This window comes from Oncorhynchus mykiss, chromosome 22, assembly GCF_013265735.2.
Source record: "Oncorhynchus mykiss isolate Arlee chromosome 22, USDA_OmykA_1.1, whole genome shotgun sequence".
In the NCBI taxonomy this organism is placed as follows: domain Eukaryota; kingdom Metazoa; phylum Chordata; class Actinopteri; order Salmoniformes; family Salmonidae; genus Oncorhynchus; species Oncorhynchus mykiss.
Genome location: NC_048586.1, coordinates 42,297,186 through 42,324,062, shown reverse-complemented (window position 1 = coordinate 42,324,062; position 26,877 = coordinate 42,297,186). Strand labels below are relative to the sequence as shown.

General features: G+C 42.3%; 1 protein-coding gene across 1 annotated transcript in view; it reads right to left on the bottom strand.

The window, feature by feature from the left end:
- The window catches only part of LOC110501889 (contactin-associated protein-like 5), a 133,052-nt gene that overhangs the window by 65,406 nt on the left and 40,769 nt on the right, over nt 1-26,877 (bottom strand). The window contains exons 2-3 of the mRNA XM_021579744.2: nt 19,957-20,067; nt 15,831-16,024 (exon numbers count right to left, since the gene is read on the bottom strand). Coding sequence (XP_021435419.1) covers nt 15,831-16,024; nt 19,957-20,067 — 305 coding nt within the window. The remainder of the gene's footprint in view (nt 1-15,830; nt 16,025-19,956; nt 20,068-26,877) is intronic.

The following is a 26,877-nucleotide window of genomic DNA, read 5'->3' as shown; positions in this document are numbered from 1 at the left end:
CCCATGTCTGGAACAAGAGGAACGGATGAAGTCCATGTCTGGAACAAGAGGAGAGGTTAAAGCCCATGTCTGGAACAAGAGAAATGGATGAAGCCCATGTCTGGAACAAGAGGAGAGGTTGAAGCCCATGTCTGGAACAAGAGGAACGGATGAAGCCCATGTCTGGAACAAGAGGAGAGGTTGAAGCCCATGTCTGGAACAAGAGAAACGGATTAAGCCCATGTCTGGAACAAGAGGAGAGGTTGAAGCCTATGTCTGGAACAAGAGGAATGGATGAAGCCCATGTCTGTTAAAAAGAGGGATAGATGAAGCCCATGGCTGGAACAAGACATGGAATACCCTATGAAGATATAACATTTCCTGTTGTCATAATATGAAAACTAGTAAGGTTACAAATATATATTATTCGGGGGAGTTACTTGCTCAGGCAGTAGGAAGCTCTCTCATCCATTTATATGCAGATGATACAGTCTTGTACTCAACTGGGCCCACCCCAGTTGTGTGTTACACGTTCTACAACAAGCTTTCTCTGCCCTTAACCTTGTTCTGAACACCTCCAAAACAAAGCTCATATGGTTGGGTAAGAAGAATGCCCCTCTCCCCACAGTTGTGATTACTACCTCTGAGGGTTTTGTAGCTTGAGGTAGTCACGTCGTACAAGCACTTGGGAGAATGGCTAGACTGTACACTGTCCTTCTCTCAGCACATATCAAAGCTGCAGGCTAAAGTTAAATCTAGACTTGGTTTCCTCTATCGTAATCTCTCCTCTTTCACCCCAGGTGCCAAACTAACCCTGACTCAGATGACCATCCTACCCCTGCTAAATTATGGAGATGTAATATATTGATCAGCAGGTAAGGGTGCTTTCGAGCGGCTAGAGGTTATTTTCCATTCAGCCATCAGATTTGCCACCAATGCTCCTTATAGGACACATCACTGCGCTCTATACTCCTCTGTCAACAGGTCATCTCTGTATACCCGTCGCAAGACCCACTGGTTGTTGTTATTTACAAAACCCTCTTAGGCCTCACTCCCCGCTATCTGAGATATCTACAGCAGCCCCCATCCTCCACATACAACAGCTGTTCTGCCAGTCACATTCTGTTTAAGGTCCCCAAAGAATACACCCTGGATCCCTTGTCTTTACAGTTCACTGCAGCTAGCGACTGGAACGATCTGAAACAAACACTCAAAATGGACAGTTTTATCTAAATCTCTTCATTCAAAGACTCAATCATGGACACACTTACTGACAGTTGTGGCTGCTTGCGTCATGTATTGTTGTCTCTACCTTCTTGCCATTTATGCTGTTGTCTGTGAATTACATGGGCTTGCTCCTCCCTATCTTTCTAATTTGGTCCTGCCGTACATACCTACATGTACGCTACGGTCACAAGACGCAGGCCTCCTAATTGTCCCTAGAATTTCTAAGCAAACAGCTGGAGGCAGGGCTTTCTCCAATAGAGCTCCATTTTGATGGAATCGTCTGCCTACCCATGTGAGAGACGCAGACTCGGTCTCAACCTTTAAGTCTTTACTGACTCCTCACTTCAGCGGGACATATGATTGAGTGTAGTCTGGCCCAGGAGTGTGAAGGTGAACGGAAAGTCTCTGGAGCAACGAACCACACTTGCTGTCTCTGCCTGGCCGGTTCCCCTCTCTCCACTGGGATTCTCTGCCTCTAACCCTATTACAGGGGCTGAGTCACTGGCTTACTGGTGCTCTTTCATGCCGTCCCTAGGAGGGCTACGTCACTTGAGTGGGTTGAATCACTGATGTGATCTTCCTGTCTGGGTTGGCGCCCCCCCCCCCCCCCCCCCCCTTGGGTTGTGCCGAAGCGGAGATCTTTGTGGACTATCCTCGGCCTTGTCTCAGGATGGTAAGTTGGTGGTTGAAGATGTCCCTCTAGTGGTGTGGGGCTATGCTTTGGCAAAGTGGGTGGGGTTATATACTTCCTGTTTGGCCCTGTCCGGGAGTATCATCAGATGGGGCCACAGTGTCTCCTGACCCCTCCTGTCTCAGCCTCCAGTATTCATGCTGCAGTAGTTTACGTGTCGGGGTCTAGGGTCAGTTAGTTATACCTGGAGTAATTCTAATTCTCTCTTTCTCTCTTTCTTTCTCTCTCTCGGAGGACCTGAGTCCTAGGACCATGCCTCAGGACTACCTGGCATGATGACTCCTTGCTGTCCCCATTCCACCTGGCCGTGCTGCTGCATCAGTTTCAACCGTTCTGCCTGCGGCTATGGAATCCTGACCTGTTCACCGGACGTGCTACCTACCTGTCCCAGACCTGCTATTTTCAACTCTCTAGAGACAGCAGGAGTGATAGAGGTACTCTTACTGATCAGCTATGAAAAGCCAACTGACATTTACTCCTGAGGTGCTGACTTGCTGCACCCTTGACAACTACTGTGATTATTATTATTTGACCATGCTGGTCATTTATGAACATTTGAACATCTTGGCCATGTTCTGTTATAATCTCCACCCGGCACAGCCAGAAGAGGACTGGCCACCCCTCATAGCCAGGTTCCTCTCTAGGTTTCTTCCTAGGTTTTGGCCTTTCTAGGGAGTTTTTCCTAGCCACCGTGCTTCTACACCTGCAATGCTTGCTGTTTGGGGTTTTAGGCTGGGTTTCTGTTGAACACTTTGAGATATCAGCTGATGTACGAAGAACTATATAAATACATTTGATTTGATTTGATTTGTGTCCAACAACGTTTGTACCCTATTTTGTGGTGCTGCCATGTTGTGTTGCTAACATGTTGATGTTACAGTATGTTGTGTTGCTACCATGCTGGGTTGTTATGTGTTGCTGCCATGCTATGTTGTCATCTTAGGTCTCTCTTTATGTACTGTTGTATTGCCCCTCTTTTATTGATGTGTGTTTTGTCCTATATTTGTATTTAATGTATTTTTATTTTTAATCATCCCTGCAGGAGGCCTCTTGCCTTTTTCCTTTTGCCTTTTGCCTTAGGCTAACCAACGTAGCCAGGTGCACGGTGTTTCCTCCGACACATTGGTGCGGCTGGCTTCCCCGGTTGGAGGCGCGCTGTGTTAAGAAGCAGTGCGGCTTGGTTGGGTTGTGTTTCGGAGGACGCATGGCTTTCGACCTTCGTCTCTCCCGAGCCCGTACGGGAGTTGTAGCGATGAGACAAGATAGTAATTACTAACAATTGTATACCACGAAATTGGGGAGATTGGGGGGTAAAATAATAAAATGTTGACCTTGTCATAATTTGAAAACTAGTAGGTTACAAATACATACTATTCCAGGGAGTTACCGCTACCATAGTAATTTCAAGTCACTAGTAGCAGGCTGAAAGAAACATTCCATCATATACGTTGCATAGAAACCCAAATCCAACCATGTAGATAGATAGGTGTGTGTCATGTATGCTAGAATGGAGGTTTTAAAGCGACAGCTGCATGTGCATTTTATCCAACACATATGGCATAGCATACTTTGCAATACAACATTCTTTAAAAGCAGTTGTACGATGTGCTCTGCAATAAGAGTTGGATTTCTAAACCAGACGGGTTCTCAAAAAACATGCCCAATACCATAGTGGGCATGCATAATGTTGGATGCATTGGACTGTAAGACTATACAAAAATCAGTTGGGAATGCAAGTCTCTTGGGGAATGTCACTATATGTCACTATAAGCTTAGCACATCTAGCCACTGGGATTTTTGCCCATTCTTCAAAGTAAACCAGCTCCAGCTCCTTCAAGTTGGATGGGTTCCGCTGGTGTACAGCAATCTTTAAGTCATACCACAGATTCTCAATTGGATTGAGGTCTGAGCTTTGACTAGGCCCTTCCAAGACATTTAAATGTTTCCCCTTAAACCACTCGAGTGTTGCTTTAGCAGTACACTTAGGGTCATTGTCCTGCTGGGAGGTGAACGTTCGTCCAAGACTCAAATCTCTGGAAGACTGACATGTTTCCCTCAAGAATTTCCCTGTATTTCCCTGTATTTAGCGCCATCCACCATTCCTTCAATTCTGACCAGTTTACAGTCCCTGCCGATGAAAAACACCCCCGCAGCATGATGCTGCCACCACCATGCTTCACTGTGGGATGGCGTTCTCGGGGTGATGAGAGGTGGTGGGTATGCGCCAGTGTTTTACTTGATGGCCAAAAAGCTCAATTTTAGTCTCATCTGACCAGAGTACCTACTTCCATATGTTTGGGGAGTCTCCCACATGACTTTTGGCAAACACCAAACTTTTTTGCTTGTTTTTTAGTTTAAGCAATTACTTTTTCCTGGCCACTCTTCCGTAAAGCCCAGCTCTGTGGAGTGTATGGCTTAAAATGGTCCAATGGACAGATACGCCATTATCTGCTGTGGAGCTTTGTATTTGTATTTATTATGGATCCCCATCTTCCTGGGGTCCAGCAAAATTAAGGCAGTTAATACAATTTTAAAACATTACAATACATTCACAGGTTTCACAACACACTGTGTGCCCTTAGGCCCCTACTCCACCACTACCACATATCTACAGTTCTAAATCCATATGTATGTATAGTGCGTATGTTATTGTGTGTGTGTGTGTGTGTGTGTGTGTGTGTGTGCATGTGTCTGTGCCAATGTTTCTGTTGCTTCACAGTCTCCTCTGTTCCATAAGGTGTTTTTTTATCTGTTTTTTTAAATCAAATTTTACTGCTTGCGTCAGTTACTTGATGTGGAATAGAATTCCATGTAGTAATGGCTCTATGTAGTACTGCATGCCTACCATAGTCTGTTCTGGACTTGGGGACTGTGAAGAGACCTGTTGTGGCATGTCTTGTGGAGTATGCATGGGTGACCGAGCTGTGTGCCAGTAGTTTAGACAGACAGCTCGGTGCATTCAACATACCTCTCATGAATAAAAGTAGTGATGAAGTTAATCTCTCCTCCACTTTCAGACAGGAGAGATTGACATGCATATTATTAATATTAGCTCTCTGTGTACATCCAAGAGCCAGCCGTGCTGCCCTGTTCTGAGCCAATTGCAATACAGAACTACTCATTATAAAAATTCAGAAAAGATACAACTATTTTACATTGGTTTAAAGATGAACGTCTTGTGAATCCAACCACGGTGTCAGATTTCAAAAATGCTTTACGGCAAAAGCATACCTTACGATTATTTGAGAACATAGCCAAGCAGACAAATCATTAAAAACAGTAACCAGCCAAGTAGAAGAGTTACACAAGTCAGAAATAGAGATCAAATTAATCCCTTACCTTTGATGATCTTCATATGGTGGCACTCAGAAGACATTAATTTATTCAATAAATGTTCCTTTTTTTCGATAAAGTCTCTCTTTATATCCGAAAAACTCAGTTTTGTTCACGCATTTTCTTCGGTAATCCACAGGCTCAAACGAAGTCACAACAGGCAGACAAAAAAATACAAATTGTATCCGTAAAGTTCATAGAAACATGTCAAACGATGTTTATATTCAATTCTCAGGTTGTTTTTAGCATAAATGATCTATAATATTTCAACCAGACAATAACGTTGTCAATATAAAAGGTAAACAAGAAAGGCACTCTCTCTGGTCGCGCGCATGAAAAAGCTCTGTGATACGGCAGGGTCCACTCATTCAGACTGCTCTTACTACCTCATTTTTCAGATTACAAGCCTAAAACAATTTCTAAAGACTGTTGACATCTAGTGGAAGGCATAGGAACTGCAATTTGAGTCCAAAGTCAATGGATACTGTAATGGCATTGAATAGAAAACTACAACAACAAAAAATCCTACTACCTGAATGGATCTTTCTCAGGTTTTTGCCTGCCAAATCAGTTCTGTTATACTCACAGACATTATTTTAACAGTTTTGGAAACTTTAGAGTGATTTCTATCCAAACTTACTAATTATATGCATATCCTATCTTCTGGGCCTGAGTAGAAAGCTGTTTAATTTGGGCATGCTTTTCATCTAAAATGCCAAATGCTGCCCCCTACCCTAGAGAAGTTAAGAAAGCAGAACATCACTTTATTATAGACAGACTTCTCCCCATCTCAACTACTACTGCATCAATATGTTTTGACCATGACAGTTTACAATCTAGTGTTACTCCAAGCAGTTTAGTCATCTCAAATTTCCACATTATTTATTACAAGATTTAGTTGAGGTACCGGGTTTAGTGAGTGTTTTGTTACAAATACAATGCTTTTAGCTTTAGAAATATTTAGGGCTAACGTATTCCTGCCACCCACTCTCAAACTATTTGTTGAGTGTTGCAGTCATTTCACTCACTGTAGTAGCTGACGTGTATAGTGTTGAGTCATCGGCAAACATAGAAACTCTGATTTACTCAAAGTCAGTGGCATGTCGTTAGTAAAAATTGAAAAAAGCAAGGGGCCTAAACAGCTACCCTGGGAAATTCCTGATTCTAAATGGATTATATTTGATAGGGTTCCATTAAAGAACACCCTCTGTGTTCTGTTAGACAAGTAACTCTTTATCCACATTATAGCAGGTGGTGTAAAGCCATAACACATAAGTTCTTCCAGCAGCAGATTATGATCAATAATGTCAAAAGCTGCACTGAAGTCTAACAAGACAGCCCCCACAATCATTTTATCAACAATTTCTCTCAGCCAATAATCAGTCATTTGTGTAAGTGCTGTGCTTGTTGAGTGTCCTTCCCTATAAGCTTGCTGAAATTCTGTTGTCAAAATGTTTACTTTAAAATAGCATTGTATCTGGTCAAACAAAATTTTTTCCAGAAGTTTACTAAGGGTTGATACGTCGGCTATTTGAGCCAGTAAAGGGGGCTTTACTATTCTTGGGTAGTGGAATGACTTTATTTTTCCTCCAGGCCTGAAGGCACACGCTCTCTTAAATTGAAGATGTGGCAAATAGGAGTGGCAATATCGTCTGCTTTTATCCTCAGTAATTTTCCATCTAGATTGTCAGACCCTGGCGGCTTGTCATTTTGATTAGACAACAATTATTTTTTTCACCTCTTCCACACTGACTTTACGGAATTCAAAAGTACAATGCATGTCTTTCATAATTTGATCCGATATATTTGGATGTGTAGTGTCAGCATTTGATGCTGGCATGTCATCCCTAAGTTTGCTTATCTGAAAAAGTTATTAAAGTAGTTTGCAATATCAGTGGGCTTTGTGATGACTGAGCCATCTGATTCACTTCAATGGAGGAGTTGTCTTTTTTCCCCAGAATCTCATTTAAGGTCCCCCAAAGCTTTTTACTATCATTCTTAATGTAATTTATCTTTGTTTCATAGTGTAGTTACTTTTTATTTTTATTTAGTTTAGTCACATGATATCTTAATTTGCAGCACATTTGCCAAACAGAAAAAAACTAACTGCCAGACTTAATTGCCGTACTGTTTGCCTAATCCCTCTCAACCATACCATTTTTAAATTCCTCATCAATCCAAGGGGATTTAACAGTTTGTACAGTCATTTTCTTAATGGTTGAGTGTATATTAGTTACTGGAATAAGTAGTTTCATAAATGTGTCAAGTGCAATGTCTGGTTTCTCATCATTACACACCACAGAACAGCAAATGTTCTTTACATCATCAACATATGAATCACGACAACACTTCTTGTACCTCTTGTACACTATATTAGGCCCATACTTTGGAACTTTGGTTTTCCTAGATATGGATACTATATCGTGATCACTACATCCTATGGATTTGGATACTGCATTAGTATTCCCCACATATTATCCAGATACTGACTGTTAGCACTTGGTGGTCTATAGCAGCTTCCCACAGGAACGGGCTTTAGGTGAGGCAGATGAACCTGTAGCCATATTATTTCAACAGTATTTAACATTAGATCATCTCTGCAACGGTATTCGTCATCGGAAGAAGAGGAATTTGGACCAAAGTGCAGCGTGGTAAGTCTTCATGCTTGTTTTATTAAAACAGAACACTATAACAAAAATAAACTAGAGAATAACCGAAACAGTCCTAAAGTAAAGTGAAAACACTAAACAGAAATTAACTACCCACAAAAACCATGAGGGAAAAGATAACTAAGTATGGTTCCCAATCAGAGACAAAGATAGACAGCAGTCCCTGATTGAGAAACAATCAGGGCCAAAACAAAGAAATACAAAAACATAGAAAAAGGAACATAGAATGCCCACCCAAATCACACCCTGACCAAACCAAAATAGAGACATAAAAAGCTCTAAGGTCAGGGAGTGACAATCTCTAAGCTTTACAGGAATGTGGTTCTGAATATAGGCCGCAACACCGCCACCGTTTTTTTTTTTTTTTTTTGGCATTTCATTTTTGTGAACCAGGAAGTGGGTATGTTTCTGTGGTCTTATTGCCAGGACCGGCCAGGGGAGTGGGCGAGATACATCCCCTGGGCCGAAATGGCCCAGAACTCACTACGCGACTCCTCTACTAACGTGTCCCCCTTCCAGTGTGTGTTGGGGTACCAGCCAGTCCTGGCACCATGGCATCCAAGCCAGACCGAGGCTCCTGCGGTGGAGGAATGGGTGCAGCACTCCAAGGAGACCTGGAGGGCCGTCCAGCTAGTGGACGGCAGAAAAGGAGTGCTGACCCCCACCGCAGTGAGGCCCCCGTGTTTGTACCGGGGGAAAGGGTCTGGCTCCCGACCCGAAACCTGCCCCTCCGCTTGCCCTGCCGGAAGCTGGGGCTGCAGTGTGTAGGGCCCTTCAAAGTCCTGAGGAGAATAAACGAGGTGTTTTATCGATTACAACTCCCTTCCTATTATCGTATTAACCCCTCGTTTCATGTGTCTCTCCTCAGGCTGGTGGTAGCTGGTCCCCTGCAGGACAGTAAGGTGCCGGAGGTCCCTCCTCCCCCTCTGGACATCGAGGGGTCCTCGGCGTACACGATACGGGCCATTCTGGACTCGAGATGCCAGGTGAGGGGCCTACAGTACCTCGTGGACTGAGAGGGGAGGTGTTGGGTACCGGTGGGGGACATTTTGGATCTGTCAATGTTGAGGGATTTCCATCGCCTCCATCCGGATTGCCCTTCGCCTCGTCCTCCGGGTCGACCTCGAGGCCGGTGCCGGCGCGCTGCTGGAGCCGTGCATCGGGGGGGGGGGGGGTACTGTCACGACTCCGACCGAAGGTGGCTCCCCTTCGGGTGGCGCTTGGCGGTCGTTGTTGCCGGCCTACTAGCTGCCACTGATTATTTCCTCCCCCTCCTTATGTGTTTATTGTTTACACCTGTTTTGAGTTTGTTGTAATTAGTTGGGCTTTATTAGTCAGCCGGCCCGCCCGTTTCTTTGTGCGGGATTAATTATTGTCATCTTTGTGTTTGGTGCAGACGAACGTGTTTGTTTATGTTCGTGGAGTTTGCTGGACAGTTTTCGTCCCCCATGTCTGGGGCATTTGTTTTGAGCACCCAGTGTTTCGTGGGGTGGCCGTTGTTCACCGTGTGTGCATTAAAAGAGCACTATATTGAACTATCTGTTTCCTGCGCCTGACTTCCCACTCACGACACCCAGAATGTTACAATTGTTGTCATTTTATATCAGGTGATGATCAGCAGAAATAAGGGAGTACTAACTAACTCTCATAGTTGTAGATGTGAGTTTCTCTTTTAGAGTTTCTCTTTTAAACAATCGCCTGGCTTTGTACACAGCTAATAGCTAACATTCGCCAGAGCAAGCGAGCTACAATCAAAAAGCCTGTGTGTGTTCTGTTATTCATCTGGGTGATGTGATCAATCCATTTATTACAGGGGGACAAAGATCATACATCATTTTTGGAGAAATGTCCTCTGGTCTGATGAAACAAAAATATAACTGCTTGGCCATAATGACCATCGTTATGTTTGGAGGAAAAAGGGGGAGGCTTGCAAGCCGAGGAACACCATCCCATCCGTGAAGCATGGGGGTGGCAGCATCATGTTGTGGGGGTGCTTTGCTGCAGGATGGACTGGTGCACTTCACAAAATAGATGGCATCATGAGGCAAGAAAATGATGTGGATATATTGAAGCAACATCTCAGGACATCTGTCAGGAAGTTAAAGCTTGGTCGCAAATGGGTCATCCAAATGGACAATGACCCCAAGCATACTTTCAAAGTTGTGGCAAAATGGTTTTAGGACAACAAAGTCAAGGTATTCGCGTAGCTATCACAAAGCCCTTACCTCAATCCTATCATAAATTTGTGGGCAGAACTGAAGAAGTGTGTGCGAGCAAGGAGGTCTACAAACCAGACTCAGTTACACCAGTTCTGTCAGGAGTGTGTTTGACCCAAGTTAATGGGAATGCTACCAAATACTAATTGAGCGTATGTAAACTTCTGAACCACTGGGAATGTGATGAAATAAATAATTCCCTCTACTATTATTCTGATTTTTCAGATTCTTAAAATAAAGTGGTGATCCTAACTGACCTAAGACAGGGAGTTTTTGACTTGGATTAAATGTCAGGAATTGTGAAAAACTGAGTTTAAATGTATTTGGCTAAGGTGTATGTAAACTTCCTACTTCAACTGTAGGTTTTGTATGTCATAGTGGAGACGCAAGACTTGCAACCTTGGCTATACCCAGTAGATACTATTATGGGCCTATAACCTTCACATACTAATGGAGTCAGATAGTGAATCATATTGGGGTCATAGACATTCCACATTGACCATTAGACCATGCTCTTAAGCTAACCAATTTCCACATGGTAATAGACTACATATTGAATGGCCTGTGGGCTGCTCAAGCCTGCATGTAATGGAAGACTAGAGTAGCTGGAAATAAGGGATGAACAGAAGTAGAGGGAGCTTGTGTTCTGATGTATATGGTCATGTGTTCAATCAGGGGTAATGAGAGCCTGCGAGCAGCACTCGGCACTAATAGGTTTGTTAGTCTGTTTATCGTCGCACTTTAAACCAAGTATAACTTATGAATGCTTAATGAAACCTTTCATAAGGCCTCAATGAATGCTTAACAAATCTCCTATTACATAATATGTTACCTGTTAATCAAGGTTCAAAACAAATGTGTGACCTAAACTGTGAGATAAAAGATGGCTTTTAAGAAGCGTAGGTTTTAACTAAGCACAACCTTTTTACGTCTTTATTTCCTCCACATTTGTATGCAACAACGGCAATTGTGCAGCTGTTCTGGCCTCTCAGCGTCTTTGATCCTGGATACCTGGTGACAATTACCAGCAGCATGTCAATGAATACCATTCTCAAAAAAAATGTGCCCTGTCTGATTCACAGGAGAGAATAAAAGTTTCTGAAAAGTGCCGTGTGCCCGAGATCAAAAGAATCAGTGACACCTTTCATGGAGAATAAAGAGCGGGTTGAACCTCGGAAACCTTTACAGCACCATGGTTTGAATGAGAGTGACATTCACCTCATCTTTATTAAGGGCAAAGTCTCTCAGAGAACGGAAGAACAAACCTCATGAGATTTACTGGTGGAATAAAGGTTCAATGAAAAATAAATGTTAAATGTTACGGTTATCAGCACTTTTAGAACTTTATAGTACATAATATAATTGATGTCGCATTAACCCTTTCAAACATGCCCAGTAGGCAGAATTAGCCTGTGACCTATGCTACAAGGTTAGCATTTAGAAACAAAGTGAATCATTTCTAATCTCAATGTCAAATAGATTAACACAGTGCCTTCTTCTCTGTGGCCGACATGAGTAAGACATTTAAGTGTGTTGACCCTCGCAAGGCTGTCGGCCCAGACGGCATCCCTAACTGAGTCCTCAGAGCATGTGCAGACCAGTTGCCTGGAGTGTTTAACAACATATTCTATCGCTCCCTATCCCAGACCACTGTCCTAACATGCTTCAAGATGTCCACCATTGTTCCTTTGCCCAAAAAGGTAACTGAACTAAATGACTATTGCCACGGAGCACTCACTTCTGTCATCATGAATTGCTTTGAGAAACTAGTCAAGAATCATATCACCTCTGCCTTACCTGACACCATAGACACACTTACATTTGCTTACCTCCCCAATAGATCCACAGACGATGCAATCGCCATCGCACTGCACACTGCCCTATCCCATCTGGACAAGAGGAACACCTATGTAAGAATGCTGTTCATTGACTATAGCTCAGCATTCAACACCATAGTACCTCCAAGCTCATCATCAAGCTCGAGGCCCTGGGTCTAATCCCCACCTTGTGTAACTGGGTCCTGGACTTCCTGACGGGCTACCCCCAGGTGGTGAAAGTAGGAAACAACACCTCCACTTCACTGATCCTCAACACTGAGGTCCCACAAGGATGCGTGCTCAGCCCCCTCCTGTACTCACTGTTCACCCATGACTGTGTGTTCACGCATGCCTCCAACTCAATAATCAAGTTTGCAGATGTTGTTACAGTTGTAGGCCTGATTACCAACAATGATGAGACAGCCTAGAGGGAGGAGGTAAGGGCCCTGGGAGTGTGGTGTCAGGAAAAATACCACTCACCTAATGTCAACAAAACAAAGAACCTGATCGTGGACATCAGGAAACAGCAGAGGGAGCACCACCCTATCCACATCGACGGGACCGCAGTGGAGAAAGTGGAAAGCTTTCTCCACTGCGGTTCCTCAGCATACACATCACTGACAAACTGAAATGGTCCACCCACACAGACAGTGTGGTGAAGAAGATGCAACAGCGCCTCTTCAACCTCAGGAGACTGAAGAAATTTGGCTTGGCACCTAAAACCCTCAAAAACTTTTACAGATGCACAATTGAGAGCATCCTGTCAGGCTGTATCACCGCCTGCTACGGCAAATTTTACAGATTTGATAACCGTCAAACAATTACGATGGAACTTTTATTGCAGAAATGTAGTTTGTTTTGTTAGAACAATTTCATTTTCAGCTGCTTTGTATGTAATGGCTGACCAAAAATACCAATCATTACCCTGATCTATTTGTTTAATAAGAGTTAGAAACATATGATGCGCTCTCCAAGTTAAAGATTTTCAAGGCTATTAACAAGGCTATTATTGTGAAATTATTGTGGCAATTTTCTTGGCCAAAGCAAGTTTAACGTTCTATCCCTGTTTTTGAATGTCAATACTTTTATGAGACACAAAGTACACGCATTCCCTCCTAGCAAAGTACATCTGAGAATAGACTATGGCACTATACTCTTGAAAAATATCATTGAGATGACAACTTATGATGCATTAAAGTGTCTAAAATGCATTTCTTTGGGGAGAAGATATGCAGTGACAGTAATAATTGTGTACTGATGAACACTCTACTATGATTCCTCATATCTTACCACTATGAGGAATCAAGGATCACCTGCCATTAACCTCTAGCACTTAGCCATCCCGGAACCGGGATCGTGAATACAGCCTCAAGCTCATTACCATAACGCAACGTTAACTATTCATGAAAATCGCAAATGAAATGAAATGAATATGCTAGCTCTCAAGCTTAGCCTTTTGTTGACAACACTGTCATCTCAGATTTTCAAAATATGCTTCTCAACCATAGGAAAACAATAATTTGTGTAACAGTAGCTAGCTAGAGTAGCATTTAGCGTTAGCGTTAGCATTCAGCAGGCAACATTTTCACAAAAGCCAGAAAAGCATTCAAATAAAATAATTTACCTTTGAAGAACTTCAGATGTTTTCAATGAGGAGACTCTGTTAGATAGCAAATGTTCAGTTTTTCCTGAAAGATTATTTGTTTAGGAGAAATCGCTCCGTTTGGTGCGTCACGTTTGGCTACCAAAAAAAAACGAAAATCCAGTCATCAAAACGCCAAACTTTTTTCCAAATGAACTCCATAATATCGACTGAAACATGGCAAAGGCTGTTTAGAACCAATCCTCAAGGTGTTTTTCACATATCTCTTCGATGATATATCGTTCGTGGAAGTGTGCTTTCTCTCCTGAATCCCAGGAGAAAATGCCCGCACCTGAAGATTACGCACCAATTTAGACAAAGGACACCGGGCGGACCCCTGGAAAATGTAGTCTCTTATGGCCAGTGTTCCAATGATATGCCTACAAATACTTCACAATGCTGCAGACATCTTGAAGAAACGACAGAAAGGGCAGGCTCGTTCGTGGTGCATTCACAGCCATATAAGGAGACAATGGAAACAGAGCTTCAGAACTTCTGCTTGTTTCCTGTTTGAAGTTTCATCTTGGTTTCGCCTGTAGCATGAGTTCTGTGGCACTCACAGATAATATATTTGCAGTTTTGGAAACGTCAGACTGTTTTCTTTCCAAAGCTGTCAATTATATGCATAGTCGAGCATCTTTTTGTGACAAAATGTTGCACTTAAAACGGGCACGTTTTTTTTATCCAATAATGAAATAGCGCCCCCATAGACTCAACTGGTTTTAAGTGACAAAAGCTAGGAGATAAAAATAGATTATCCACTGGACACAGACGTCAGTTCAACGTCTAGTTTTGATTTACATTTGGTTGAGTTGTGAACTCAAGGTGAAATCAACAAAAAACCTCACCATGTCATTGGATTTAGGTTAAAGTTTTGGTGAATTTTTTTTAAACAATACATTAATTACTTTTTGCAAATCGAAATCAGTTTTCCACATTGATTCAACATAATCACAGATGTTTTTTGGTCAAAATGACATGGAAACAATGACATTGGTTCAACAATTTTGTGCCCAGTGGGATGGGTGTGGAGTGATGTGTCCATGTCAGCTCCATAAGAGCCCCAAGCTGGCTTGTCAGCACAGTTATGTCCAATACTCTCAATCTAATGGCTCCTACTCCTCTCACACAAACAACAAAAGTGCAAGGTTTATGTCTGCTTGGTTACAAGTGACAGCACCTAATAGAAAGGTCACTGGAATTGCTGTGGCATCCACTGCAACACCTCAACGACCAGAAACAGAAGTGTTGTTGACCTATGGTTGGGCCTAGCCAATATGACTACTACGTGAGTATCAGGTAGGCTCAGAATGACTGTACCGGGAAAATAAAAGGAGTAGTCGGGCTAAACTCTTTCACCCATCTGTTTCTGAGAGTGTGAGTAATGAAAAGTTCACACCTCCAGGGTGAGACATGGCATCCATTTTGATGAGGCAATAAAGGGACTTGATAAGTAAATCAATCTTTCCTCCTCCAGAGTGTGACTTTTCAATGACACTGCATCTGTGTGCGGAAAATGGACAGAGAGCCAACTGCACCATATCTGAATCGTGTGTGGACATGAATAACTTTATTATTCCACAACCTGGAATGGTGTGATAGAGGAACATGTGTTTAGGCCTGTCCAGGGGGTTGTAGTTGCCTGAAGAGTTGCAACATGCAGTATTGTTTGTCCAGGGGGTTGTAGTTGCCTGAAGAGTTGTATGTGCATCTGCAAAACCATCCTTTGTTATGATTTTAAACCACAGGAACAAAAACAAGTCTAGAAACTTTGATAACCGTTTGTCTGTCCCTCATGGCAATACTAAACAGAAGTAAAGACTTGAAAGAGTGGATTAAAACTTCCTTTTATACGGCGGAAGGAAGATGTAGAGCTCAGATGCTGAGTCACACGTTTCTTATCCAGAAGTAGTATTTAGAAGTGCCATCTATTCTTCCATACGTTCAGTCTGATTCAAATCTACTTCAGCAAACCCAAACATTTCTGTCAGCATGTGCCTCTGAGTTGACAGGTAGAAGGCAAACTAGCTAGCTACGTATATCCCCAAGGATGTCTGTCGTTACTGTCAGATATAACGCCTCTTCGGAGCATTGTCATGAGGAGGACAGTTGTCACGAGGAATGCCAGTTATAGAATTGAAGCTCTCGCATATAAATGAACAAGCTTGGCAAAGCTAACAGCCTGAATTTTTTTAAAGGATTAAAATAGAGAACAGAGTCTTGTACGGTAAATAAATCATCAACGAGGAGACTCACCCCCACCCCGTCCTCCTGTCGGTACTGCTTCCAGGCTCGGCCTGTGTCACTGAACAGGAGCAGGTAGCCGCTGACCCAGTCTGAGCCTCCGTAGCGCCCCTGTGTGGCGACGGCCGTCACCTCCATCCTGTCCCTGAGGTCCAGCTGCAGCCAAGGCTGTCTGTCTGTCACCTGGGGAGACCAGCCTCCCGCTCCTCGGGAGACCAGAGAGAGAAAACAGCTCAGAACAGGAAGGTGCAGAAAGTGACCTAGCATGTGACACAGCAGGAGTAGAACACACACACACACACACACACACATACACAAGCAGATGCGTAGTCCAGACAGCTAGCGCCAGTGCAAAATATTATTTTCCTTAAAACTCCAGCCGATTCAGAGAATATCGAATGTGTGCGAGAGAGTGGGATTGTATCTGGTGACAGGTCACTGTGGCAGTTATAATGACTACAGAGGTGTGAGTCTGCTTTGTCAGACAGGAATAATAAGGCATCATTCAGCTGGGCATTTGGATTAATTAATTCAGACTCCCTGGCTGTACTCTACTATAGGTTAGAATGATCTAAACCCTGTTTAAAAGCAAATACAATTGAATTTGATTTGATTTAATGTAGCCTTATTGGAGGTGATTTGGACAGTGCACTGTAAAAGGGTTACTGTCAATTCAACAGTAGCTTACAGAGAGCTCAGTGGTACAAGTACAATTCTGTATTTAATATTACAGAACACCTGCTGTAATATGAATACGGTATCAAAGCAAGTACTGTATAATGACACAGTACAATATTGTAAAATGTACTGTGTTATGCTGTAAAAAGCGGTTTGTATTTCACAGTATTTTACTGTAATTACAAGGGCTTGGTCCAAGCAGATTGGCTGCTGGGTAAAGTGTTTACACATTACAGCATATTAATTCATATTTGGTGTATTATATCACTTGGACGTCTAGAGGCCTTAACAAAGGCTTCCAAACTGGCAGTGACAATAGGGCAAAACAGACCAAAAGGAAATGGCAAAATGTTGAACCATTTCAGGTTTAAGACTTGCTGCCTCTCCAATCTGTCCCCTATACAATTTAAATTGAAATAACCACATTGACTGGACTTCGCTAAACACCCGCAGATCTCTACATTACTCCCAATTTGTTCACAAAGCCCTTCTTCATAAACATCCATCTTATCTAACTTTGCTGTTTAATTTTTTAAATATATTTTTTAATTTTTACCTTTGTTTAACTAGGCAGGTCAGTTAAGAACAAATTCTTATTTACAATGACAGCCTAGGAACAGCGGGTTAACTGCCTTGTTCAGGGGCAGAACGACACATTTTTAGCTTGTCAGCCAAGGGATTTGATCTTGCAAACATTTAGGTACTGACCCAACGCTCTATCCGCTAGGCTACCTGCTGCCCCACTATGTCACGGCCTGGCCATAGAGAGGCTTTTTATTCTCTATTTTGGTTAGGCCAGGGTGTGACTAGGGTGGGCGTTCTATGTTCTTTTTTCTATGTTTTTGTATTTCATTGTTTTTGGCCGTGTGTGGTTCTCAATCTGGGACAGCTGTCTGTCGTTGTCTCTGATTGAGAACCATACTTAGGCTGCCTGTTTTCCCACTATGGGTTGTGGGTATTTGTTTTCCATTTCAGTGTTTGCGCCATACGGGACTGATTTGGTTTTAATTTAGTCTCTTGTTCTTTTGTATATAGTGTTCAGTTAATTAAAGGCAATATGAACACGTACCACGCTGTGCTTTGGTCTACTCCTTCTTCCTCAGACGAAGAGGATCGTTACACACTATATAGACATCTGAGTTGTCTAACCCATTCACAGGTTTGAACTCTTGAGGTCCCTAGGGTCTCCACAAAGCTGAAGGTCAATCTGCTTTTGTTTTTGTGCACCGTATTGCTGGAACAGAATTCAAAATACATTTAATCTTGAAGTTCTGGTGCCGTTCCGGCAATTTAAAGTATAGTTTAAGGACTTATTTGTGGAGGAACGTAACTGTTTTTCAGGATGATTTGTGATGTTTTATTTATGCTTCCCATGACTGTGTTTTTGTATTTTAATGTGTGTGTATGTATACAGTAGTGTCTGCATAATGTGTCTACATTGTATTATACAGGGTGAATTTGGAAAAGAGACCTAGCTCTCATGTCTTTCTGTAAAAAAAAATAATAATAATATATATATATATATTATTAGGCACTTCTGCAAAATCACTTCTAAATTGGAAATCTAGTAACTATAAGACTCTCAAGACTGGTTGGTTCTAGAGGTTTTGCGGGTCTCCTCTGAGTTAGGGAAGACTGCCTTAAGTTACTGTGCCCCTCATTCTTGGAATGACCTACAGGTCACTCTAAAACTTGATTCTTAAGTCTCATAAGGTAAATTTAGCACTGATTTAAAAAATGTGACCATTGAAAACTGCACGTTTTGATTTATTGTATTTGTTTTTACTGCGCTTTTAAATTTAACACTATGAAATTCTAACTAACTTTGTAAGGATCATTGTTGTTCACATTAGATATGTTGTTTTCAGAGAAACATTGGAAATTAAACTGGTTAAATAAAGGTTCCTAAAACGTATTAACAAACTACAATGTGCTGCAGTAAATTGTTTTACTGTTGATAATACCAAAAACGTGTGTGTATATATGCCAGTTTTCCGTTACAGTGTGGTATAAGGCTATGCCTTATATCAGTCTTGGTAGTGCGCTAGACTAATCCTTCCAGCCGGATCTGAACTAATTTGAGTTTTTCTTTCTTGTCTTTCTGGTAGTGAACCATTAATGGCTTCAATACTGTAGGTCTTCCTTGGAAAAACAGAGTAAACATGAAACCAAAACAACTAACAATAGGCTTTGAACCTAGTCTGATATTGGTATTCAGCATTCTGTTACACGCAGTGTCGTTACTCTTAAATATGAACAGTCTTGATAACCCTTAGCTTGCAAACCTCCCAGATAAACTAACAGAGAAACAGACACGCTAGCAGAGAATGAGTAGTCTGTCATTGAGATGCATATATACTGGTATGTTTTTTCCTAAGCTTGAAATTACTTTCTTTTTTAACTCTCCATTTAAGCTATGCATTTCCAGTATATGGGAAGCTTGTCGAAGCGTTAGGTGAGAAGTAGATCTAATGTATTTTGGTGATAGAAACCCCCCCACTATTTTGTTTGTGTGTCTGTCCATTGAATTTCTAATTTAATTTCAAGATTTACTGAGGGAAACACATTGCCCAGTCCATCTCCATCATATATAGCACTGTTATGAATTCAGTGGCTAAGATTCCACAGGGGGTGGAGATATTGTAAAGTATGGTGTGTTTTTTTTTTAAAGATGAGTTTAATCCCCACAGCTACTCAGTCGTTGAGCGGAAGAAGACAGGTTAGCTCTGGCAGAAAGGTTCATTACTCAGCTGCTGAAGGCTGGTACACACCACCATGGGAGCAGATGAGTGCAGCATATCAAACCAGAGTCTGAGCAACAGAGGAAGCATCGTTTATGGTTGTTACAGACACACGTAGGGGGGTTGGCCGTGGCTAAAAATAACCCAGGGTACAGTCAGCGTTTGATGGACAGGGTGTGAAAAATATATGTGCATATCTGCTACCCTGGAAGATCTGTGGTGGTTATATTTTTATAAGCATGTTAAAGGACATACAGTGAAGAGCAGTTTAGAAGGCAGGCAAGAATGTGCACTTCCAGCAACTCTACGTTGTTGCCACATTGACTACGAACCAGACTGAGGAGTATGGATTACATGGGACAATTAGGTTGGCCTTTGAGTTGATCAATACTTTGACACGTTTTAATTTACACGAGTGAGAGCCACTGATGTTTAGTGATCAGACGCAGGTAGCTGACTCTAAATGAAACAGCTGACAATTATTCTAACTGCTCACAACCATAGAATTAAATGACAAGAAATTGTTGTTTACAATCCATTGATCAAATAATTTATAGCTATACACTGAAAAAAGTATGTTTATTAATTAAGCTACATGTGGAAATGAAATGTTAAACAAACATACTCGGCACGTGATGTTCATGGGAAGTAGGCATCATGAGGATCATTATTACTGATATGTCTACTCGGTGTTGAGCATGGTCTTGGTCTTTACTCACCATCTCGTCTGTTGAGCTTGGCGAAGTGTGGAGCGTTACTGATGGAGGACTGCGAGGACCTCTCAAAGGAGGCCTGAAGAAGATTTGATACCAAAGGGCCATCACAGTTATCTAAAAAGACCAAAACCAGAACACTCAGGTCAGTAAGATCATAAAATAGTCTGAAAACTGTAGCAAATATGCTTTCCACATACATTTTATAACATTGAAATTATCCTATTTCCTGTGATCTCCTTGAGCATGTATTATACTGTCTTCAGTGAATGATTGACGACATTCAAGTGAGGTTCACTGGCTCCAGTATCTGCCAAATGACAGTGTATTGTATATGCAGACAAACGTGACAACCAACTCATTAAACTCTGATGGCATTGGACACAAAAGATGGGAAAGACAAATGGTTCTGAGAAGGGTTACACCTAATGCTTCATTTCAAAGTCATGCACAGGCAGATGAAATATGAGTTCTCCTAACTTTGTCTCTTCGTTTACCAAGCTTTACGTTCTTTGTGGACTGGGAGACTTAACTAATTACATGTCTCATAAATGAGTCAAAAATTTTGGCATTTGTGATGGAGCACCACAGTGAAAATTAATTTACCCTTTGTTGTTATAGTCATTGATACAAGAATGATGGGAAATACAATTATTCTCATTATAAATGATCAGTCATGTGTCATATATCATTGATTCATAGTGGATAATACATGGTTTCCAACATTCTGAAGCTAGCCCTCTTCATCTAGGAATGTGCACCATTTTGTTTACGTTTGTCTCTAGAGAATATGGACAGTTTGATGATGAGTTATGCAGAAAGTACAGAGACCTTCAAATGACCGACAACAAACCGCCTGGAACAGGGATCATCAAAGGCGGGCCCATTTGATGATGAGTTATGCAGAAAGTACAGAGACCTTCAAATGACCGACAACAAACCGCCTGGAACAGGGATCATCAAAGGCGGGCCCATTTGTTCAATGGCGGCCCATTTTTTCAACGGCGGCCAATTTGTTCAATGGAGGCCCATTTGTTCAATGGAGGCCAATTTGTTCAATGGAGGCCCATTTGTTCAATGGCGGCCCATTTGTTCAATGGAGGCCCATTTGTTCAATGGAGGAACCCATTTGTTCAATGAAGGCCCATTTGTTCAATGGAGGCCAATTTGTTCAATGGAGGCCCATTTGTTCAATGGCGGCCCATTTGTTCAATGGAGGCCCATTTGTTCAATGGAGGAACCCATTTGTTCAATGAAGGCCCATTTGTTCAATGGAGGCCCATTTGTTCAATGGAGGCCCATTTGTTCAATGGAGGCCAATTTGTTCAATGGAGGCCCATTTGTTCAATGGAGGCCCATTTGTTCAACGGCGGCCCCATTTTTTCAACGGCGGCCAATTTGTTCAATGGAGGCCAATTTGTTCAATGGAGGCCAATTTGTTCAACGGAGGCCCATTTGTTCAATGGAGGCCAATTTGTTCAATGGAGGCCCATTTGTTCAATGGCGGCCCATTTGTTCAATGGAGGCCCATTTGTTCAATGGAGGAACCCATTTGTTCAATGAAGGCCCATTTGTTCAATGGAGGCCCATTTGTTCAATGGAGGCCCATTTGTTCAATGGAGGCCAATTCGTTCAATGGAGGCCCATTTGTTCAATGGAGGCCCATTTGTTCAACGGCGGCCCCATTTTTTCAACGGCGGCCAATTTGTTCAATGGAGGCCCATTTGTTCAATGGAGGAACCCATTTGTTCAATGAAGGCCCATTTGTTCAATGGAGGCCCATTTGTTCAATGGAGGCCCATTTGTTCAATGGAGGCCAATTTGTTCAATGGAGGCCCATTTGTTCAATGGAGGCCAATTTGTTCAATGGAGGCCCATTTGTTCAATGGCGGCCCATTTGTTCAATGGAGGCCCATTTGTTCAATGGAGGCCCATTTGTTCAATGGCGGCCCATTTGTTCAACGGCGGGCCCATTTGTTCTTGAGTGGATGGTCGGGGGACTGGAATGTAATGACAAATAATTTGTAGACTGCAAATTTACTGCAAGAAGCTCAAACAGATATAATCTTTGGCTAAAACATAATATTTTCAAACCTTGCTTACATTTGTATACGATCACGTGTCTCTATATTATGCGTGGGAACACATTTCCAAAAATAAAATCACATGGAATTGATTTCCTGGTGTTGTTACAGTCTTATGTCCAGCAACTAAAATAAAATAAAAAATCATTTTTTTTAAATGTTTATTTATTTTTTGCTCAGAAAACTTGGAAAGGGGGCAAATAAAACCACGCAGGGTCCAAATTTCGCACCACAGGGCACCAGTTTGGGAACCGTGGCCTAGAACTTGTTTGAAGTTATCTGTCCTGGTCCAAGTGGGTACAAGCCTCTTTAATCTCTCATTGTTGGGATGAAGTCCTTTTCAGTTTAGAGGAAATCATCAAGAAATCGTGTTTTCAATTGTGGCATCAAAGAGCATCAGCACAATATTTGATGATGATGCTGCCAGGCTTTTATATCACATAACGAGCACATATCTCTTCTCTCTTCTCACATTCTTATGTTCCTTCTATTCTTACAGTGCATTCGGAATGTATTCAGACCGTTTCCCCTTGTCCACATTTTGTTACGTTACAGCCTTATTATAAAATTGCTTAAATAAAAAATGGCACTCATCAATCTACACACAATACAACCGTAATGACGAAGCAAAAAAGGTTTTTAGAATTTTTTGCAAATGGTTTAAAAATAAAAAACTGAAATACATTATTTACATAAGTATTCAGACCCTTTACTATGAGACTTGAAATTGAGCTCAGGTGAATTCTGTTTCCATCGATCATCCTTGAGATGTTTCTACAACTTCATTAGGGTCCACCTGTTGTAAATTCAATTGACTTGACATAATTTGTAAAGGCACACACCTGTCTATATAAGGCCCCACAGTTGACAGTGTATGTCAGAGCAAAAACTAAGCCATGAGTTCGAAGGATTTGTCCGTAGAGCTCCAAGACAGGATTGGGTCGAGGCACAGATCTGGGGAAGGGGACCAAATCATTTCTGCAGCAGTGAAGGTCCCCAAGAATGCAGTGGTCTCCATCATTCTTAAATGGAAGACATTTGGACCCACCACCCGGCCAAACTGACCCATCGGGGAGAAGGGTATTGGTCAGGGAGGTGACCATGAACCCGATGGTCATTCTGACAGAGCTCCAGAGTCCCTCTATGGAGATGGGAGAACCTTTTAATCAGGCCTTCATGGTAGAGTGCCCAGACGGAAGCCGAAATGCCAAGCGTCACATCTGGAGGAAACCTGGCACCATCCCTACGGTAAAGCATGGTGGTGACAGCATCATGATGTGGGGATGTTTTTCAGTGGCAGGGACTGAGCGGCTCGTGAGGATCCAAGGAAAGATGAATGGAGAGCACTCAGGACCTCAGGACTCCAGGTGAAGGTTCACCTTCCAACAGGACAACGACCGAAAGAACACAGCCAAGACAATGTAGGAGTGGCTTCAGGACAAGCCTCAAGGCTCCCCATCCAACCTGACAGAGCTTGAGAGGATCTGCAGAGAAGAATGGAAGAAATTCCCCAAATACCGGTGTGCCAAGCTTGTAGTGTCATACCCAAGAAGACTCGAGGCTGTAAACGCTGCCAAAGGTGGTTCAACAAAATACTGATTAAAGGGTATGAATACTTATGTAAATGTGATATTTCCGTTTTTTTTTAAAATACATTTGTAATAATTTCTAAAAACCTGTTTTTGCTTTGTCATTATGGGGTATTGTGTGTAGATTGATGAGTGGAAAAAAATCATTCAATCCATTTTAGAATAAGGCTGTAATGTAACAAAATGATGAAATAGTCAAGGGATCTGAATACTTTCCGAATCCACAGTATGTCTATCTCTTAGACCACATCTGTCCAATTCATTCCACAGAGGACTGAGTGTCTCTGGATTTTCCCTCCTCCCTTGTACTTGATTGTTGAATTAAGGTCACTAATTAGTAAAATAACTCCCCTCACCTGGTTGTCATGGTCTTAATTTAAAGGAAAAAAAGAAAAACCCAAACACACTAGGCCCTCCATGGAATAAGTTTGACACCTCTTAGACTTTCTCTCTTTCCCTGAGGCCAATTAGTACATTACATCATTGATTCAGTAGTACCTCATTGACCTGCTGAGACCTGCTGCTTTCCACTGCACCTTATTGCCACTCACCATAGCGATGCTGAGAACAGTTTGTTTACAGACTGGAGAGAATGCCAGCGTGAGACTCAGCTCCACAGAGAAGTATGTGGTATATATCTCCTTTTCATAGTCCTGTATTCTCTCTGGCTCCCTCTTCTATTTCCTTGCATTTCTCTCTTACTCCTCTCCTCTCTGAACACTTGCCCGCCCCCAGCTCAACTGTCTCTCTCTTTCTCATTAGAGCATATTTCCTCTCATCTTCTCTCCTCTGTGATTGCTGGGGACAGCTTTTTCCCTCATCAGCTGGATGAGGCTTTGCCCTCAGATTGCAGTTTGGGACCTGTCACTGACCCCCTCCCCCTACCTCCTCCCCTCAGAGGAATGCAGAGGAAGACTGTGTCTACTCTATACACTCTCCAGGGGCCTGCGGTTTTAGTTGCCAAGCGGTAGCTAAGCTGATTATTCAGCTAATTAACCTTTTCACGAGTCTGCTCAAAAAGACACACATAAAAAAGATGGCTCCAGGTTTTATGAATTGATTTCCAACAACATCATGAGAGGGAAAGAGATGCGAGAGTGACAGCAGGAAGAAGAGACATATGTTGAAAGCAGGGAGATAGGGTACAAGGTGGCGAGGGCGGTCCTTGAGAGTGTCAGATGCAGGGTGGAGAGGGGTCCTGCAGAGTGAAGGATGCAGGGTGGAGAGGGGTCCTGGAGCATGCAGGGGGCAGGATGGAGAGGGGTCCGGCAGTGTGCAGGGTGGAGAGGGGTCCGACAGGGTGCAGGATGCAGGGTGGAGAGGGGTACGGGACATACAGGATGCAGGGTGGAGAGGGGTCCGGCATGGTGTGGAGGCCCCTCTGGTTAACACTCAGTGTGATTCGTTTCCGCTAAGATACGTCAGAGACAGACAGAGTAGCCTTTACATTCTGTTAAAAAACAAGAAGAAGAAAGGTTGGAAGATGTGATTCTGTGGTTCTAAGCTGTGAGGCTGTAGTGGCCAGGGAATGATATGATACCCAATGAGAGCTCTAAGTACCTAAAGGAAAGGACAGTAGCGAGGCTCCAATCTGCTCAGAAACATACAGGGTATACTGTAGAATCACTGGGATATCCCCAAGCCTTAACCGCTATGGATTGGAGAACAAAACATTTAGAAATTCACACATATCACAGATTTTGTGGTGTTATTTGCAGCACAATTCTTTAAAACAAATTATAACAATCTAAGCAAGAAGCGAAAATGAGGTAGGTGTCCCTTGCCTTCTCTGCATTGGTCACCTTCCGGTTCTCTTTGTTAAAAGACCTCAAGCAGTTTGCCTACCATGTCCTTTAGCTGCCCACACACTGTCCTTTGTGGCAGTCACATCTGCAATAAGCCTCAAGGTTGTTGTCCACCGTATTGGACTACACAGTCTTTGAAAGCAAGGAGAGCCTTGAGTGCAATCCAATTGACTCCTCTTATTGATCTGCTTAATTCCTATGGCTAGGGGTTCCGCTAGTGGCACCCCTCGACAATATTCCGACAACATTCCGCTCAAAAGGCATCGTGGGAAATTAAAAAATATTTTTTTGAATATGTAACTTTCACACATTAACAAGTGCAATACACCAAATGAAAGATAAACTTCTTGTTATCTACCCATCGTGTCCAATTTTAAAAAGGTTTTACAGTGAAAGCACAACATATGATTATGTTAGGTCAGAGCCAAGTCACAAAAACACACACAGCCATTTTTTTAGGAGTCACAAAAAGCAGAAATATCGATAAAATTAATCACTAACCTTTGATGATCTTCATCAGATGACACTCATAGGAAATCATGTTACACAATACATGTATGTTTTGTTCATATTTATATCCAAAATTCTCAGTTTACATTAGCGCGTTAAGTTCAGTAATGTTTTTGCTTCCAAAACATCCGGTGATTTTGCAGAGAGCCACATCAATTCACAGAAATACTCAAAATAAACATTGATAAAAGATACAAGTGTTATTCACAGAATTAAAGACAGACTTCTCCTTAATGCAACTGCTGTGTCAGATTTTAAAAAAACTTTACGGAAAAAGCACACCATGCAATAATCTGAGTACGGCGCTCAGACGATAAAATCAGCCCAAAAAATATCCGCCATGTTGGAGTCAACATTAGTCAGAAATAGCATTATAAATATTCACTTACCTTTGATGATTTTCATCAGAATGCACTCCCAGGAATCCCAGTTCCACAATAAATGTTTGATTTGTTCGATAATGTTCAGCATTTATGTCCAAATTCCTCCTTGTTGTTAGCGCGTTCAGCCCAGTAATCCATCTTCATGAGGCGCGAGCACTACATCCAGACACAGTCCAAAAGTTCCGTTACAGACCGTAGAAACATTTCAAACGATGTATAGAATCATTCTTTAGGATGTTTTTAACATAAATCTTCAATAATGTTACAACCGGAGAATTCCTTTGTCTGTAGAAAAGCCATGGAACGAGAGCTACCACAGAGTTTGTGGCACTCTGCCAGACCACTCACTCAAAGAGCACTTATGAGCCCCTCCTTTATAGTAGAAGCCTCAAACAAGTTTCTAAAGACGGTTGACATCTAGTGGAAGCCTTAGGAAGAGCAAAATTACCCCATAGACACTGTGTATTTGATAGGCCAAGCTTTGAAAAACTACAAACCTCAGATTTCCCACTTCCTGGTTGGATTTTTCTCAGGTTTTCGCCTGCCATATGAGTTC